General features: G+C 44.7%; 1 protein-coding gene across 1 annotated transcript in view; it reads left to right on the forward strand.

Annotated features, from left to right (window-relative positions):
• Nucleotides 1-801: 801 nt before the first annotated feature.
• Nucleotides 802-19,026, forward strand: part of Cmtm7 (CKLF like MARVEL transmembrane domain containing 7) — a 54,801-nt gene continuing 36,576 nt past the window's right edge. The window contains exon 1 of the mRNA XM_076868791.1: nucleotides 802-1,180. Coding sequence (XP_076724906.1) covers nucleotides 1,034-1,180 — 147 coding nt within the window. The 5' untranslated portion in view covers nucleotides 802-1,033. The remainder of the gene's footprint in view (nucleotides 1,181-19,026) is intronic.

The raw sequence follows: 19,026 nt of genomic DNA on the forward strand, positions 1-19,026 counted from the left end.
ATAATTTCTAATAGAAGTAAACATTTGCTCACCTTGTGGCCCAGCAAACCTCTTTGTAGATGTTTACCCCAGAGAAAGGAGAATTTATAGCCACCAAAAAAGAAAAAGTTCCAGAATATTCATCAATGCTTTATTCATAATATCCAGGAAAGGAGAGAAGGAAGGAAGAGAGGGAGAGAGGGAGGAAATTACCAGGTGCTCATCAACAGGTAAATTAAAATTTTAAAACGTGACACAGTAGAACATTTACCCAGCAATAAAAAGGAAGGAACTACTGATCTAAACCACTGGTATTTCCAACAGAATGAATCTCAAGTGAGTTACGTCGAGTGAAAGAAACTGGACACAAATGAGAACATTCTGCATTATTTCAAGTGTATGAAGTCCAAATTCAGCTAAAACTAATCTAACAGTGTCAGAAAGCAGAACACTTGGGTTGCCTGAAGTCAAAGAGGAAGATGCTGAGGAGAGGTAGCAAGAGGAAAAAAGAAGCACGGGGAAACTTTCTGAGATGATGGGCACGTTCCATTCGACGTTGGGTGATGGTCACACAGGTGCACACATTCATAAAAATGAATGGAGCTGCCCCTTACGCCCTGGACATTCCGCCGTCTGTAAGTCAAACTTCAGTAAAGTCTCGAAGCACACATCCGCAGCCTCAACCCACACAAAAGCCCAGGAGGCTCAGTGCCAGCTGTGACCCGGGTCTTGCCCACTTGGGAGAGGCCGCGGCCCCAGGCGTCCGGTTTCCTCCTCGCGCCAGCCCAACTTCCGCGCGTCTCTGAGCTCCGGGACCGCTGCAGCCTCCCTGGAGAGCGCCGGCCAGCTGATCCCGCGCTGGGTCCCGCCACAGCTGGCCGGGGTCTCGCGCGCAGGGGTGGCGGACGAGTGCGCCCCGCCCTCCCAGCGCCGGAGACCGCCGCGAGGGCCCCGCCCCGCCCGCCCTCCCGCTCGCCCGCCTGCCTGGCCCGCCCCTCCTTATCTGGTCCCGGGTCCCGGGCCGGGGAGGCGGCCAGCGGGCTGGGGCCACGCGATGTCGCATGGATCGGGGCTCGTCCGCACCACGTGCAGCAGCGGCGGCGCGCTGGGACCCGGGGTGGGCGCGAGCCAGCCCTCGGAGGGGCTGCTGGACTCCGTCTACCCCCGCACCCAGGGGGCCCTGCTCAAAGTGGCGCAGATGGTAAGAGAGGGCGGACGCGGGGCCGGGGTCACTCCGATCGCCCGGGGAGGACTGGGCCGGGGAGCGCACGCGCGGACCGCTGGACCTGGCCCGAGTCCCCAGCCTCGAGCGGCGGGTAGGGTGGGGGCCGCGCCGCCGAAGCCGAGTCCCCGGGAAAGTTGCCGGCGCAGCCCGCGCCCAGCCCGGCCCCCAGCGGTGCCCGCCCTGCCGCCGCCCGCCTGCCCGATCTCGGGGCCCCCGGGCTCCCCAACCCCCTCTGCGGGGCCTGACCCGCCTGCCGACAGAAACCTCGGCCCGAGTTCCTCGTCGCCTTCCTTCCTCTTCTCTGGGCCGCGCCGCTTCGAACCCGCGCCAGGGAGGAAAAGTCTCCCGGCCAGCGGCGCTGAGCCGGCCAAGCCCCACCTCCCGACCCGCAGCCGGCCCTTCCCCGGCCGTCGCCGCGGGGCTTCCCCGCTCCGGGAGCAGTTTCTCCCCCACGATGAGGGCGCCGGGCTTTGCCTTCCCTTAGGTGGTGAGGATGGCCAGGGAGAGTGGGGACCGCCTCCGGGTCCCCTGCGCTCTCCAGTTCCAAGGGAGGGCCCTGGAAGGCTGAGGATCGTTTGGCAAAGGCCGGTTCTGAGGGGCTTGTCCTGTGTGGGGAAGTCCGTCTCCTGGATGGAGTCATCTGGAGCCCGGCGGGACCAAGTTGCGGGCTCTCCGAGTGACCACCGCAGCACCAGGAAGTTGCCCTATCTGTTCTCTAGTTCCCTGATCTTTTCTCCCTCCCATGTTTTTCTTTGAAAATATTTGATCTTGAACACCTTTCCGTTTGCATGATGCGTTTTGAAACTGGGTTGGGCTGTTCGCGACTCGTCCCTCACTGTAAGGAGCTCAGCAAAAACTGTAAAGAGGGGAGTGGTAGTTTTTGAGATGTGGGAAAAGAAGTGTGGGGAGAGGTATAGGCTCCTGGAACCAGAAGCTGGGGCCTGCGAAAGTGGAGCGGTCTCTCCGGAGCTGGACACAGGGTGGGAATCCTCTATGCTTCCTAGCTCTTATTGCAAATGCTGAATGTGTTTTAAAAAAAAAAAAAAAAAAAAAAAAAGTGGCTCCCTGTCTGGGGAGACTAGAGGGACCTGGACTCGGTTCCTTCCTCTCTAAGACAGTGCCTAGCTAAACCCAAAATTAGGAAGTAGAGGCGTTTTAGCAACTACCAAAAAAGGCCTGGTGCTGAGCAGTGTTGAGCATTTTTATTTTTCCTTCCTTCTTTTTATTATGGAGGGGGGGAGCTGATAAGTGATTTGATCAGCTAAATGGAGCAGGCAGTCCACCTCCTCCATCCTTAAAAGAGGCTGGGGTGAGACAGACCCTGTCTGAGCTTTGGAAGTGATGGACACGGATGGGGAGCAGAAACTTCTGCTTTGGCCCATATGTTTGGTGGACAAAGATGTTGGGGGGTGAAAAAACTCCTTGTTGGTCTGGACTTTGGTAACAAAGGTAGTGGAGGTGAGAAGCTGTCATGCTGGCCCATGAGTTTGAGGAACAATGGTAATGGGGCATGAGAGACCTCCATCTCTCATTACAAATGCCTCTTGCCTGTGGCCCTTTGTGCTAGGTTGAAGGTGACCATCCATGATGGAGCCTGTTGTTCAAAGAAGAGAACAAAGACTTGGACAATTACTTTATCTGGCTGCTGCTTTTCTGTGTGCTCTCCTTAAAACCATGCCACCCCTGCAGGATTGCCAGGTAGCTTACAGGCTAGTTTGATCAAACCCTGTGGGGGTGAAGTTGCCCTTCCAGGGTGGTCATATTATATAATAGACCACTTAGGACTGTCTGCTGGGGCCTCCTGTCTAACTCCTCACTGTTCTTCTCTTTTCCGGGGTTCCTATTCCGGCATTTGACATTAATTTGTCTTCATTTCTGGACAGCACTCAATTAGCCAAGTTTTAACTTTGAGGAAAGACAGAAGCAGTTAAAATAGTGCCACCCTTTGTACATTCTATCCCTGGATCTCTCTCTGTCTTTGTACTAGGGCTTGAACCCAGGGACCTTACCACTGAGCCACATCCCCAGCCCTTTTATAAAATATTTATGTATTTAATTTAGAGATGGGGGTCTCCCTGAGTTGCTTAGAGCCTCCCTAAGTTGCCGAGGCTGGCTTTGAACTCACAATCTTCCTGCCTCAATCTCCAGAGCTGCTGGGATTACAGGCATGCACCAGCACTCCCGATGGGTCTCTCATTTTGACTACAGATGTCTCAATTGCATGCAGGCCCTTTTGTCCTTGGCTTCCCTAGAAGTAGTTTCATCATGGGCTGATCAACAGCCTTTCCATGTGTTCCCTTAAGAAGGAATTGCAGAGGCTGGGTCTTTAGAGAACAGCTTCCTCTACCTTGGGTGGGCTTCTTCTGAATCCTCCACTACCAGAAAGTGAAAAGGGCAGAAAATAGGAAGAAAGCAGTTCTCTAAGTGACTGCTGGTACCTGTCATGTCCTTTCCATGTATAATTCTTACAATTCTGTGGCCACGAGGGCTTCATTTCTTTCATCTTCCTTATTAGATCAGAGACATAGTCACAGTTTTTGACTTAAAGGAACCTTTAAAAAAAATAGCTGTTTTTTGAGCCCTACTATTGTTCTTGATAAAGCCCAAGGACTTGTGTACTATATACCATGCATATATCTTCTCATTAAATGTTTTTAAGAAACCTGTGGAGTCGCCTCTTTGACAGATGAGGAAACGGAGGCTAAGACTTACTAAAGCCACATAGCAGTCAGCAATAGCAGTAGAGCCTACCCAGGCCTCGTTGCTTGTTAAGGATCCAGGAAAATCAAAACCACAGTGAGATAACTTTACACTCACAAAAATGACATTAACTGAAAAAGACAGATAATAACAAATGGTAAGAATGGGTAGGATGTGAAGAAATTGGAACTCTGGGATATTGCTGATGGGAAGGTAAAGTGAGCTACATCCAGGAGATGTGAACACATGCCCAAAGACACATGTTCATATATGTTTGCAGTAGTATTATTCATTATAGTCAGAAAGTGGAAACAACACCAATGTCCATCAAATGATTAATGTATAACACCACCAACAATAAGGCAAGTGATACATTCATACAGTGGAAAATTATAGAGCCCCAAATAGTGGAGACTGAAGTACCAACATATGCAACTGAATGGATGACCTTTGACAACATTGTGCAGGTGAAAAAAGTCAGCTCCAAAAACCCACATATTATATGGTTCTACTTGTATAAAAGATTGAGAATAGGCAAATTTATAGACACAAAAAATGAATTAGTGGCTGCTTAGGGCTGGACATGGTTGGTGATAGGAAAGCAGAAGTGATTCCTAATAGGTAGGGTTTTGCAGGGGCAAAATGAAAAATTTTCAAAGATTGATTATAGTGATGGTTTTACAATCATTGAACTTTATACTTTAAATGGGTGATTTGTATAGTAATTGAATTATGTCCTACTTAGCCACTAAAAAGAGAGATCTAGAGAGGAGATTGAGGGGGCATAGTGCTCTACATGCAGCCACAGGATGTGGGGAGCACAACTATATTAGAGGAAACCCCCTTTGAGTCCCCACTACACTTACCACTAAAGGAGGGAGTATCCTTTGCAGGCCTCACAGAGTCTGGGCTGAAGGACCAGGTCTCCTGTCATCACCAAGAGGCCTGGGCTGGAAGAGACCCCTTGGCTGGCCAGGAAGATAAAATAGTTGGTCACCTAAGGGAAGAAGGTCAGAGATGAATCTTGACAGATGATCATGTTGGGAGTCCCCATTCATTTCTTTATATACAGTATGTTTGATTTGGAGATTTCTGATATGTTGGAGGTAGTGAGAAGGAAAAAAATGTAGGAAGAAACAAGCCAGTTTTGGGTCAATTCTTTTTTTATTAATTGATGCATGATAATTGTACCTATTTGTGGGGTATAGAGTGATATTTTAATACACACATATGTGTATTGATCAAATCAGCATATCCATCACCTCAAACATTTATCTTTTTTTTTTTTTTTTTTTTGTACCAAGGCTAGAACCCAGGGTGCTTAACCACTGAGCAACATCCTCAGCTTTTATTTTATTTATTGATTGATTTATTGAAACAGGGTCTTGCTAAGTTGTTTAGGGCCTCCCTAAGTTGCTGAGGCTGGCTTTGAACTTGCAATCTTCTTGCCTCAGCCTCCCAAGCCAGTGTAATTACAGTTGTGCACTGCCATGTCTAGCTATCATTTCTTTCTGAGAGACAATTTTTAATCTTCCCACTGCAGACATTTCGAAATTGGTTTTATTTCATTGAGCATCTGCTATACTTTAACTCTATTCAAATTGTGCACAGTATATCTGTTAGCAAGATAGACCTCTGTAGGAAAACAAAGCCTTTCTTTGCACAATTTTTTGCACAATCATAATATGGAAGGAGAATGAGGATGTAGTTCATAGGTAGCAAAGATAAAAAGCTCAGTATCTTCTAGGAAGTTCATCGATTTATTCAGCAAATATTTATTCAACACCTACTGTGTGCTGTAGAAAGAAGACTACACAAAACAGATCATCCCCTGCCCTCCTTATACTGCAATGGAGGAAGCAAACATTAATCAAATGACTATAGGCAAATGCATTCATCCCTTGGTATCTGTGGGGGTGGATTCCAGGACCCACCTCTGATACTAAAATACACAGATGCTCAAGACCCTTGATTAAAATAGTGACATAATTATCACGAATTTCCACACATCCTCTTAGATATTTTAAATCTTACTTATAATACCTAATACAATGCAAATGCTATGTAAATAGTTATAGGTATTGTCTAGGGAATAATGACAAGAAAAAAATTAGTTCATGTTCAGTACAGTTGAGACCAAGTTACCCTCTGTAATTAGAAGCTGGGACAAAAGTTGGAGAGGAGAGCTGCTCTCTACTCAGTGGGTAGAGAGTATTTCTGGGAGTCCAGGAAATACATTTCTGAGGAAGGGATATTTGATGTGAATTTGAGGAAACAGCATTACAAGAAGAAGAAAGTGTGGACAGTGTTCCTGAGTCTGGAGGAAGGGGTATCTTGTCAGATTGGACGAGCCTGGAGAAGTATGCAGAGATCAGACCCCAGGTCTGCCAGATCATGGTGAAGATACTGTTCTTACTCTGAAAATCTTGATGTAGTTCTCAATCAGTGGTTGTACTGCCCCCTAGAGGTCATTGTGGAATTCTATGGAAACTTTTTGGTTGTCAGAGGAATATTAGGGTCATGTTACATATACATATTATTAATTTCTTACATATACATGTTATTAATTTCAGAAGAGTAATGAGAATACTGCAAAATATTTTGTTTTCTAAATTTTTTTGCCTGAAATAAGATTAAAGGAAACTACCCAGGTTGGATGGCACCTTGTATGTGAGTCTGGGGAGAGAGTATACAAAGTTTTCTGGCAGAAAGGTGGGTCCTAAAGACACAGAAGTCAGGGCAATTCTGGGCTTCACTTTGGGAATTCACAGTACAGGTACCAAATGGAATTATACCATGAGGGATCTCAGCCTCTGGTGTAGCTGTGAATAGACCTGCGAGTGGAAAATGGCCTAATATAACCCAGAATGGGCCACCCCTTTGTGTTCTGACTTAACTCTATATGGTAGAGAGTGGAGGGATTCTGGCTTGGTTTATGCCATGGTTTGGCTGTCATTTGTCCCCCAAAGGTTCATGTGGTGGAAGTTTGGTCCTCAGTTCGGCAGTGGGAGGTGGTGGACCTTAGATATGAGGGGTCATGTCCTCAGAAGGTTTATGGGGTCCCAACCTCAGTTTCCTTTATTGAGATGTGACTTCTTCCTCTTGTACACACTCTACTATGTGCCTTGGGGCCCTTGCCAGAGCCTGCACCATGCTGTTTGGACTTTCATCCTCCAAAAACTAATTAAGCCTCTTCTTTTTAAAGTTAGCCTGCCTTCAGTATTTTATTATAGTAATGAAAAATGCACTAATATAGTTCCTAAGTGTGATCTGCACATCCATGTCCTACCTCCTGGAATATAGAGCGTTCATTAACGAAAAGAACCTCACTGCCAAGGTTCTTTGGCCCTCAACCCAATCCTGAATCCAAAAACAAGAAACACTTTCTGCCAATGGCCAAATAAAAAATAAAAATAGAAGCTGGGGTTGTAGCTTAGTGGTGGAATGGTTGCCTCGCACATGTGAGGCAGTGGGTTCAATCATCAGCACTGCATAAAAAGAAGTAGATAAATAAATACATAAAAGTATTGTGTCCACCTACAACTAAAAATATGGACACAAAACCTTTTTCCCCCCACCCCAAATTAATGTTTAAAGTAATTTTAGGGGCTGTAATTATGGCTCATAAGTAGAGTGCTTGCCTGGCATGTGTAAGACACTGGATTTGATCCTCAGCACCATCTAAAAATAAATAGATAAGACAAAGGTATTGTGTCCATCTACAACTAAAAAAATATTTTTTATAAAAATAAATAAAGTGACTATGGTATTTTATATTGGCTACATGTAATCTTGTTTTTAATTAGGATGATGCTATACATGTTTTATGTTTATTTTTGCTTGATGTGTAATGACTGTTTTCTCCTATTGCATAGTGTTCACCTACAGTTTGATTTTCAGCAATGTTGTCTGTACAGTCATGTGGGTTCCATGGTTTATGCGACACCCCAGCCCCTGTGGCTCAGGAGCAGCCAGTTCAGCTCATGTACAAACAAGGCTGTGATGAATTTCCTCATTGAGAAGTTCTGGTGTACAAACCTGTAAATACTTCCTCTGGATAAATGGCATTGACCTTTTGCTGAGAGAAAAATGAAGTGCTTCTTGCCTTTCTGAGGTGGTTGGCATTAAACAATTTTCTAGGCTATAATGTCTACAAATGAGTGGATGTTCCTTTATCATCCAGGAAACTCAAGGAGCCAAGTGTGATAGTAATAATAGTTTTAAATTGTAATAGTATTTTTGGTGTCTGATGATTTGGGAAAAGAATAACGACAGAGACTAGAAAGTTCAGTCGGGCTTTTAAATGCATTTTGTATTATGTAATGTCAGTGGCATCTGCAGATATTTGAAGGATGATGGTACCACACAGGTGGAAGACCTTAGGTAGGCAGGCTACAGAACAAAAAGGCTTTTGTTATCACTGGTGAGAATTACCCTCCTGGGCACCGCAAATGACCACCTGCTGCAAATGACCACCAGTTGGGAACCACTGGCCAGAGGTGAATTGATACTGATGAATACAGTCCCGGAGGGTCCACCAGGTTGCAGGATCCTAAGTGGAGGCGAGGGGGAGACCCCCTGTGAGCCTGGAGAGTTCCACAGGTTTTCTGGCACTATAGTGGGAAACAGGGACTCTCCAGGGCCTGGCATGGGGGATTCTGTGTGTGAGCTAATATTTATTTAAATTCTTGTTTCAGGGAAGGCCTCCTTTCTCCCCTCTCCTCCCAGCCCTGGCGCTTCCAGTTCAGCCCACTGGACATCCATCTGTTTCCTCCCCTGCCATCTGCCCCGCCATGCTGTGCAGCGCTGCCCCAGCCTGCATCCCTGGAAGTCTCCCGGTGACCCGCCGGCCGCCACATGCCGGCTTTCATTGTCACCAGTTTGGCTCAGAGGTTTCCTCGCTGGCGGCTCACTCCCTGGCATTCCTCCCTGGGGCCTGTTGTGACTCCGGGGCGCTGCGGCGTGGGGTGGGGGGGCTGGCTTAGAGCCGGGCGCTGGCTGGCTGCTGGCTGCTCTGCCGCCCGGGGGGTGTCTGCGGAAACCGCGGGATAGTTAGGATAGCTGGATGGATAAAGAGAAAGCAATTGTCCCTAAAGCAGTTTTCAGGAATTACTCTGAAAGTGTTTTTTTTTTTTTTTTTTTTTTTTAACATGGAGTAACAGGAAAAAGAGACTAATTAAATCAGTTTTGGGTACAGAGTAAAGTGGAACTTTCTAGACAGTAGAGAGAAATACTAGCTATAGCATGACCTCAATTTATTTGTATTCCTTTCTTCCACTTATATTTTCTTTATCCCCCTCCCCCCAGAAGGCAACCACAACTCTAAATATTATTCATGATGGTCTTTTTATAAAAGTTTTCTCTTTTAAATTAGAAACTAGGGCTGGGGTTGTGACTCAGCGGTAGAGCGCTGGCCTCGCATGTGGGAGACCCTGGGTTCCATCCTCAGCACCACATACAAAAATAAAAAGTGAAATAAAAGAGTTGTGTCCAATTACAACTAAAAAATAAATCTTAAAAAAAAATAGAAACTAAATAATAGCTATTGAGCTCCCCACTCCTCCCACCCCTTTTTTTCTTTCTTAATTTCTTTCTTTTTTTTTTTTTTTTTTTTTTTTTTGCTACCAGGGATTGAGCCCAGGGGCGCTTAACCACTGAACCACATCCTCACCACCACCCCCCCCCTTTTTTTTTTTTTTTTTTTTGAAACAGGGTTGGGCACTATATTTTTACATGGGTTGCCTTGCTTAATTTTCATGATATTACACGATGGGTCCTACCAAACCCCTAATTTACAGACTAGGAATTTGAGGCACAGAGAGCTTAGGTGATTTATCCAAGGCAAATCTTGGTTCAAAACTTGGTTTTGAACCAGATGGTTGGTTCCAGAACTTGAGCTCTTTTTGTTTCTGTTTTGCAGCACTAAAGATTGAACCCAGGGCCTTGCATGCTGATTAAATGCTCTACCACTGAGCTATCTGCCTGGCCTTAGAACTTGAGCTCTTAAAAGGTCAAGTAGGGTCTTCCCCTCCACCCCATGATGAATTGCTCTGTGCAATTTGTCAGATCATTAAACATTAGAAAAATGATGTCATGGGACCGAGGTTGTGGCTCAGCCATAGAGCATTTGCCTAGCACGTGCAAGGCCCTGGGTTCAATCTTCAGCACCACATAAAAGTAAATAAACAAAATAAATATATTGTGTACAAATAAAAAATAAACATTGAAAAAAAAAGAAAAATGATGTATTGATACTGCATTCAAGTCTACCAAAACTGACCCGTGTGGTCCACAGAAATGGGCAGGCTGTGGTCCATCTAGCAGGAGGTGCTATGAGACATGGCAGCAGGTGCTATGATGGCCTGGCCTTTGGCCAGAGATGAAGTCATCTGGAATGTGGAAAACCCCTCCCTGGGGTGCTGAACAGAATGTGCCTTGTGTTTAGAAAGCATTTTCACAGGATACCCGCCATTATCATTCTTGCTTTTGAGTTGTAAGTTCCTCCAGGAAGGGTTAGGAAGAGAGAATCCAGAAGGGTTGGAAAGATTTAAGTTCCTATTCTATGTCAGGCATCGTCACTTGAAGTTTTCCTCTTTAACCCTTCTAATCACTGTGTGTGTGTGTGTGTTTCTGTGTGTGTGTGTGTGTGTGTTTCTGTGTGTGTGTGTGTGTGTGTATTATTTTCCCATTATTTTGGTTGACCAGAAACTGCAAAGTAACTTTGTAACTTGCCTAAAGTTAAAAAAAAACCTGTTAAACTCTGACTGTGCCTTTGAATCTAGGGCCAGTCAGGTCACCTTCTCCCAAGGGACATGCTACTTCTCCATGTGTAGTGAACAGACTCCCAGCCTAGCCCACTGTAGCAGGCACCCCAGGGTGATGCCCTGTGCGTCCCCCATGATGTAAGTCCATTCTCTTGATTGTGGCTGGAATCTCTGACTTTATTCTAAACCATGTAAGATGACAAAGGTGATGGGATGTCAATCTCATGAATATGTTACATCAGATGCAATTAAGGTTCCCAATCAGTTGATTCTGAGTTAATCCAAAGGTGCTTTTCCCCAAATGGGCCTGACTTCATCAGGCAAAAGTTTTAAAAGTACTGTGTCCTCTCCAAGGGAGGGCTCTGAAGAGGGAAACTGCCTTATTAGGAGGTGCTGGTACAGAGTCCTCATAATGAGCACTAATGGGTGGTGACTAGGAGCTAAGAGCAGCCACCAGCTCACAGCCAGCAAGAAAGCAGGGACCTTGGCTACAGCTGCAAAGAGCTGAATTCTGCCAATACCCATGTGAACTTGGAAGAGAATTCCAAGCATCTGATGAGACCGCAGCCCAGCCAGCATCTTGACTGCAGCCTTCCAGATCCTGTAGCAGAGAACTTTTGCCCCTCTGAGATGTCTGCTGTTTTAGCTCCTAAGTTTATGGTCATTTATCGACTGCTTCTGTAGATAACTGACCCATCCACAGAAGCCTGTGTATCCCACATCAGAGTGCCTGTGGGTGTTCCCTACCAAAGGAAGATGGGAGCAACACTAGTGCAGGAGGCCAGAAGCTACAGTGGCTATCTGTATAACTGGGCTGTGGTCATGTCATTGGATTTCTGTGGAGTAGATACATTTCTTGAGGTTTTGATCTGGGCATTGTGTGGAATACTTTAATGCAAGAGCTCATCCATCATCGTAACAACCCTATGAAGTGTTAGTATATATTTTCATTTTATAGGTGAGGAAACTGATGAGTGGAGCTTAAATATCTTGTCTACAGTCACTCAGCTGTAAAAACTAATTCCATTTCCCAGCTGTCAATCTCTCCCCCCCACCCCATGGTCCAGTCTAAAAAGTGTTAAAATTTCTGATCCAAACAGTAACCATGATTTTGCATTGTTGAGGTTATATTTGCTCTTTTGAAATAGATAACGTTTACATGACCAAGATTCAGAAAGTAACCAAAATCCCCCAATTCCCATTTTCCCTCCCTGGAGGCTGCTGGAGGCTCCCTGTGATGCTGGTTTCTTATATGACTATCAGAAAGAGTGTCCTCTTTCTTCTTTCCCTGCATTGAAGCTGCATTGTGTTCCAGAGAATGGGTTTACTATGATAAGTGTAACCAGTCTCCTATTGGCAGGCATTTGGTTATTCCCATTTTTGTCATCTAATGGAGCTATAGTGGCTGCTTTTGTACATATCATAATTTTGTGTGCATACAAGAAACTCCTTAAAGGAAAATTCCTGGACCAAATGCTACATGCCCTTAGAAAATTTTTTCATCTGTCGTGAAACTCAGATTCTAGAACATCACCTTTTGATCTTCCCCCTGAGGGTTTCAGGGGTCTTCCATGTCCTTTGTCATTGCAAAGGACTCTACTTTGGGTTCAAATGTGTTTGGAGATCCACTTTTCTAAAAATGCCACTTTTATTTAAAATATTAGAACCAGAAAAATGTAGGGGACAAGAAGACCTGTGTGGCCAGTTTTTTTCTTAGAATTTCTCCATCACAATGAGAGTTGGGAGAACAGAGTGGATGGGGAGAATGTGTAGCTAGTTTATTGAGTGAGGAACGGAAGCCAGGGCAGAATAGCTAGCTAAACACAGGTGAGTTTCTGAAACCTAGCCTCAGCTAGATCTTACTGGGAACTCTGGAGAATTAGGTGCACCACCGAGATTGTCCTTTGAAGCAAGAAGCTGGGCCTTTAGACTCTCTTCATTGGCTATAGGTTAGGAAGGAGGGTGGATGAACTTCCCAAGAACCCATGAGTCAGACAGCTCCTATCATCCAAGGGAAATCGTTTGCAGAAGGATGCAGGGGGAAGAGTTAGCACAGCACCCCAGCAGCTGGGGATAGATGCTTTGACCTGGCAAAGACAGCCCTGGGGATCTGGGCAGTAGTCACTGCTTGTGTGTTGGAATCATCTCCAATCAAACTGATCTCTGCTGAGCCTCTAAGCTGATACTCTTTGTGGACATGCAAACCTGACTGCATCTTCCTCCTACCTGCAATCCTGACCCGTCTATATTCTCCCTAAGTGTCCCTCTGGATCTTCAGTACCAGGCAGCTGCCTGGTAGACCTTTCAGGACTATTTTTGATATTACTTTTTTGCTGTCTACTTAAAGAGTTGTATTATTTTTTTTTCAACTGTAATCTGAAACAGGAAGAGAAAAACATCAATGTTTACTGAATGAAAAATATATTCAATAGGTAGGGTAATTATTTCTGTTACCCTTTAAAGTAGAATTGCAAGCAGTGACATGGTAATATAAATAACTGTATCAGTTTTAACTCCTTGGAAGGATCTAAGTATGTAGCCACAGACAAATTTTCCTGGAAAGCAGATATTGATTTCCGGCATGGGGACCTTATTGACACCTACTCTTGTGGGTTTCACTTGCAAAGGTAAAAGAGGCACCACAGACTCCCATATTGATAACATGGTGTTGGTTTTACAAGGGCTCCTCCTATTATCGAACAGTACATCCTGTTTTCTGGCTGCCGCTCTGGGCAGAGGAAAGAACTCTAACACAGCACACATCCCCTGGGCCCAATGGGGGTCTCCTTGCTGACGGTTGGTCTACTGACCCAGTTCACACCCAGTTCACACCCAGTTCATGATGACATCAATTCCTGTTTTGAGAGAACTGATTGCTACTTTAACTTACTCTGGTTAAAGAATGAAAATTCACTTTCCAGATGCAGTAGGTGAAATAATGGCTCCCAGAATATACCTCCACATCCCAATCCTGGAACCTATGAATGATGCCTTGTTGGGAAAGGGGGCCTTCTCACATGTAGTTAAGAATCTTGGGGGCTGGGGCTGGGGCTCAGTGGTAGAGCGCTTGCCTCGCAGGTGTGAGGCACTGGGTTTGAGCCTCAGCCCATATAAAAATAAATTCATAAAGCTATTGTCCATCTACAACTAAAAAAATAAAAATTTAAAAAAAAAAAAAGAATCTTGGAATAAGGAGATTACCCTGTGTTAGCTAAGTGGGCCCTAGAGTCAATGAAAGTGTTCTTGTAAGAGACACACAGAGGAAGTGATAGGTATGTGGAGAAGAGTCAGGGGCTGTGACAAGCCCAGACTTTCCAAGGCAGCCACCAGACACTAAGAGAATCAAGTTCTGCTGCTGTAGGGTCTGGAGCAAGCATGGTCCTGCTGACATCTTCACTGATTTTAGACTCTGGTCTCCAGAACTGTTGAGAGAATAATAACTGTTGTTCTAAGCTACCATATTTGTGGTAATTTGTTATAGCAGCCACAGGAAACTAATACAACCAATTAAAGACTTTCCATTGTGGTCAGAGTCTAAGTATCTTCAGCAATGCAAACTGTAGGCATTTAATATTTTTCTCCTTTTTGATACCCTTTGCTCGTTTCCAGGAATAAACCTTCAAAGAGGTGATGGCCGCCCTCTCTGCCCCTGAGTGGTAATTAAATCTCAGCCCTCTTTGAGTCCATCTTTCTCTTTGATAGCTCATTCAAAGACAGAAGCAGTCCTTGAATTTCCGCTGAGAAAAACAGAACAAGAAAGATGGAACATCAGAGAGCGATTCTCAGGTAGCAGACTGAAGGCAAAAGATAAGAAGTATATTCCAAAGTAGTGTTGCTCTGGCTTTCCACAGACATTGAATAAAGAAATTTCCTCAGATTCTCCACACCATCAGGATGCCAAATAAATCTCACAGCATTCTAGTAGAATCTTTCAAGATAAGCTACTATAGCTCAAAAACATATGGCTGAAGGTGGTCAAGTTAGTGCTGTTTAATCAACTATATATGAGATGCTTGCTATTAAAAAAAATGTTTGTAGACATGCTGGATGATTTGTGTATACTTCTGTGATTTCTTTTTCTTTCTTTCCGTTTTTGTTTGTTTGTTTGTTTGTTTGTTTTGGTACCAGTGGTTCCAGGGATTGAATCCGGGGGTGTTTTACCACTGAGCCACATATCCAGCCCTTTCTATTTTATATTTTGAGGCAGGGTTTCAATAAGTAGCTTAGCGCCTCCTTAAGTTGCTGAAGCTGGCTTTGAACTTGAGATTCTCCTGCCTTAGCCTCCCACTTCTGTAAATTTTATTTACAAATTATTTTAGATTTCTTGGAATTTTACAAAATCAAGTACATAGAATTTTCCTTAGCTTCTTCCCTTGATTCTCTAATTAGCATGTTACCACATTTGGGTAATCCTTTTAAATTTATGTATGTAATATTGTTTTTTGCTTGAACCATGCATGCTCTTTTTTGGAGGGTATGGGTTATTGAGGATTGAACCCAGAGGCACGGTATTACTGAACTACATTTTTATTTTTTATTTTGAGACAGGATCTCACTAAGTTGCTGAGGCAGACCTCAGATTTGTGACCCTCCTGCCTCAGCCTCGTAAAGGAGGCTGGAATTACAGGTGTGCACCACCCCACCTGACTGACATCATGTATTTGTCTATCAGTACTTTAGTGTGTCTTTCCTAAGAAGGACCTTCTCTTGCATAACTGCAATACAGTTACCTAAATCAGGAAATTAGTGACACCAGTGCTATTATCTGCAGGTCTGACTTGGATTTCACCATTGACCCACTAACTATTCAGATCTAGGATCCAATCCTGGATCACGCAGTACATTCAGCGGTCAAGTCTCTGTAATCTCCTTTTATCTGAAACAGTTTGTTGTCTTTCATGACCTTGAAAACTGTGAAGAGTCCAGGACAGAGCAGCCCCATCATTGGATATTAAAACCAATTTAGAGGGACCCTCTGATTCTCATTCTCAGCATTTTGTAACTACAACGGAGGAGAGAGCTGGGGAGAGAGAGACCCTATTAGGACTTTGAGATAGTGACTAAAATGTATCAAAGCCTTATCCCCAAACAAGTCCTCGTCTATGAATTACATTTAATCTTCAAACATTTAGGAACATTTTGGTATTATTATCTTATAGATGAGGAAAGAGCATCAAGCCCAGGTCTAGGGCCTGGCTGTTTCTCTCCTGTCCTGCTTCATAAGGGCCTTTCTTGACTCACCTCTGAACACTCCACCCTGCAGCCACCACCCCATCCCATTGCCTGGTTCTGGTCTCATCATGGCACTTTGCCAGTTGAAATCCCCTTGTTCTGGTCTTGCTCCTCCATCATGGTGAATTTTCTCCACCAGGACCTGAATTTGCAAGGTGATACTTGGAACTAGAAGGTGCTCCCAATCTCTCTTTCTCAGAGACTAAATGCATATTTTCTTTGTCAAAACTTTTAGTAATATCACTCCTTTCAAAAATAAACATGAGGGCTGGGGATATAGCTCAGTTGGTAGAGTGCTTGCTTTGTATGCACAAGGTCCTGGGTTCAATCCCCAGTGCGTGTGCACACACACACACACACACACACACACAAAATGAAGTGCTTGAGATGAAATAATGCATGTCTTTGGGAGCCTGCAGAGAGAGAGGGCTGGGTAATGGGCCCAGCTGTGGGAAGCACCCCTCTGAGGGCCCAGACCAGGCCATGAGGCAGGGACACATAACTTGAGGCCTGCAGCAGGTAGAAGGCACAGGGGGACTCTAGCAAGGAGAGGCTTGGACACCTGTCTTGGAGCAGCCTCCCAGGTCTCTGATAGATGCAGTGATGTGGTTTGGGTGCGAAGTGTCTCCCAAAGTCTGATATGTTGAAGGTGGTGCTCAGAGGTGGAAATTTGGGGGAATGATTGAATCATGAAGTTTCTGTCTAACCTCATCAGCTGAAAGGACTCCTGGTAGGCCGTGAAAACTGTCGAAGGTGGGATATGGTTGGAGGAAGTAGGTCACTAAGGACATGCCTGGAAGGGTGTTTCTTGTCCCCAGCACCTCTCCCCTTACCTCTCTCCCCTCTCTTCTCTCTCTGTGACTGTCTCTGCTTCCTGGCTGCTGGGAGCTGAGCAGCTGTCTTCTACCACACCCTTCCACTGGGGTGTTCTGCCTTACCTCAGGCTCAGAGCCGTGCAGCCAGCTAATCATCAAGTGGGACCTCTGAAACCAGGAACCAAAATAAATCTTTTCTCCTTTAAGTTATTTATGCCAAGTATTTTGGTCACAGTGAGGAAAAGCTAACACATGCCGTTTCTGTGAGCTTCAGGGATAACACCTTTCTTTCTTATTTAGTTGACTTTGACTTGACGGGTTACCACTGACTCACCTCGTCAAACAGTGGGTCCCTACACCAAGGCAGAGACAGGCAGAGGAGGGAGAAAAGGACCTGTGTGTTTGTCAGAGTAGGGTTCCTAATTTGAAGCAATACCAGGAAACACTGAGTGGCAGTGCTGTCACATGAAGGCCAAAAGAGTCAAACGCCGGAAGTGGCAAGCTGGCTTTCAAATTTGCAGGTCTGGCTCAGGCATTAGCCCTGTGGCATGGTCCTCATCATGGCTCTCTGCCTGCCAGGCGCTCCCCTTCAAGTTACTTTGTAGACATTTATTTAGTACCTACACTAGCTCAGTTGGGTGCCAGCTGCTGGGGACCCAGGGGTGAAGGAAGCAAATCTAGCCCTTCCCCTGTGGACTAAAAATCCAGACACTAACCAGCTATGATATTTCAGCACAGCTCACACACCATTTGTTTCAGGCACAGCTAAGATATTTTTTTAAATGCTAATTTTAATTTTTTTTTAATTTATTTTTTAGTTGTAGGTAGACACACAATCTTTCCTTAATTTTTTTGTGTGTGTGACGCTAAGGATCGAACCCAGTGCTTCATATGTGCTAGGCGAGCACGCTACCACTGAGCCATAACCACAGCCCCCCAAAATGCTGATTATATAAAGATATAAATCTTTCATATCATTAGGTCATCTTCATTTTATGTTATTGAAAGCATTTAGAAATTAAATATGAACTGTATATATTCCTATGAATATGTAATAAGAAAAATTGGTGAAGGAAAATAAATTGGTTAAGATATTCCTAAAATGCTTTTGCAGTCAGAGCCTTCCTCTCCTAAAGCCCCCCCTCCCCTTTTTCAAAAATATTGTTTTAGTTGGAGATGGACACAATATCTTTATTTGTTTATTTATTTTATGTGGTGCTGAGGATGGAACCCAGGGCCTCACACCTGCAAGGCATGCGCTCTAACACAGAGCCCCAGCCCCAGCCCCTTCTAAAGCCCTTTTATAGAATATTTTCATACACACTGTTGACCTGTTGTCCTCTGTGCCACCAAAAAGATGAGCCATGACGTATTTCTTTCTTTTCTTTTTTTTTTTTTTTTTGGTGCTGGGGATTGAACCCAGGGACGCTCTGCCACTGAACTACATTCCCAGACCTTTCTGTTTTTTAAATTTTGATTTCTTTTTGTTGTTGTTTCTTTTTTGTTGCTAAGGATCAAACTAGAGCCTTGTACAGACTAGGCAAGCACTCACTTGACCTCTGAGCCACATTCCCAGCCCCTTATTTTTTATTTTGAGACAGGGTCCAAGTTGCCCAGGCTGACCTCGAACTTGCAATCCTCCTACCTCAGCCACCCAACTAGCTGGAATCAAAGATGTGCACCACCGTGCCCAGCACCACACAGCATTTCTTAGAATTCATGAAAGACCTAGAACCCATTGGTGCTGGGTTCCTAAGCTGATTTTTGATTGCCGTTTTGAAAATGGTCCAAAATGTGTCTGATTCACCATCCTTGTCACCTGAGCCCCATAACCCTTGGGTTCCCAGGGGTTAAGAGAGCTCTGCTCTTGTCTCAGGGACTTCCTTCCATGCTACTGGCACCTATTCTACAAGTTTTGATGCCTGCGCATTGGACATCAGCACGTGCACAGGCAAAGTCAACTAACTACTCCACAAACTGCTTTTTTTTTTTTTTTTTTAAGATTAATTTTCTACTTAGTCTTTTTTTTTTTTAAAGAGAGAGAAAGAGAGAAAAAGAATTTTTAATATTTATTTTTTAGTTTTCGGCGGACATAACATCTTTGTTTGTATGTGGTGCTGAGGATCGAACCTGGGCAGCACGCATGCCAGGCGAGCGCACTACCGCTTGAGCCACATCCCCAGCCCTCCACAACTGCTTTTGGCCAGCAGCAACTGTCAGATACACCCCTGACTTGACAAGGGAAGTAAATATGTGAAAGAAAGAGCATCTGTGAAGTGTGGTTAGTATGGGGTGCGAAACACCACGAAGG

Source organism: Callospermophilus lateralis, chromosome 1 (assembly GCF_048772815.1).
Source record: "Callospermophilus lateralis isolate mCalLat2 chromosome 1, mCalLat2.hap1, whole genome shotgun sequence".
In the NCBI taxonomy this organism is placed as follows: domain Eukaryota; kingdom Metazoa; phylum Chordata; class Mammalia; order Rodentia; family Sciuridae; genus Callospermophilus; species Callospermophilus lateralis.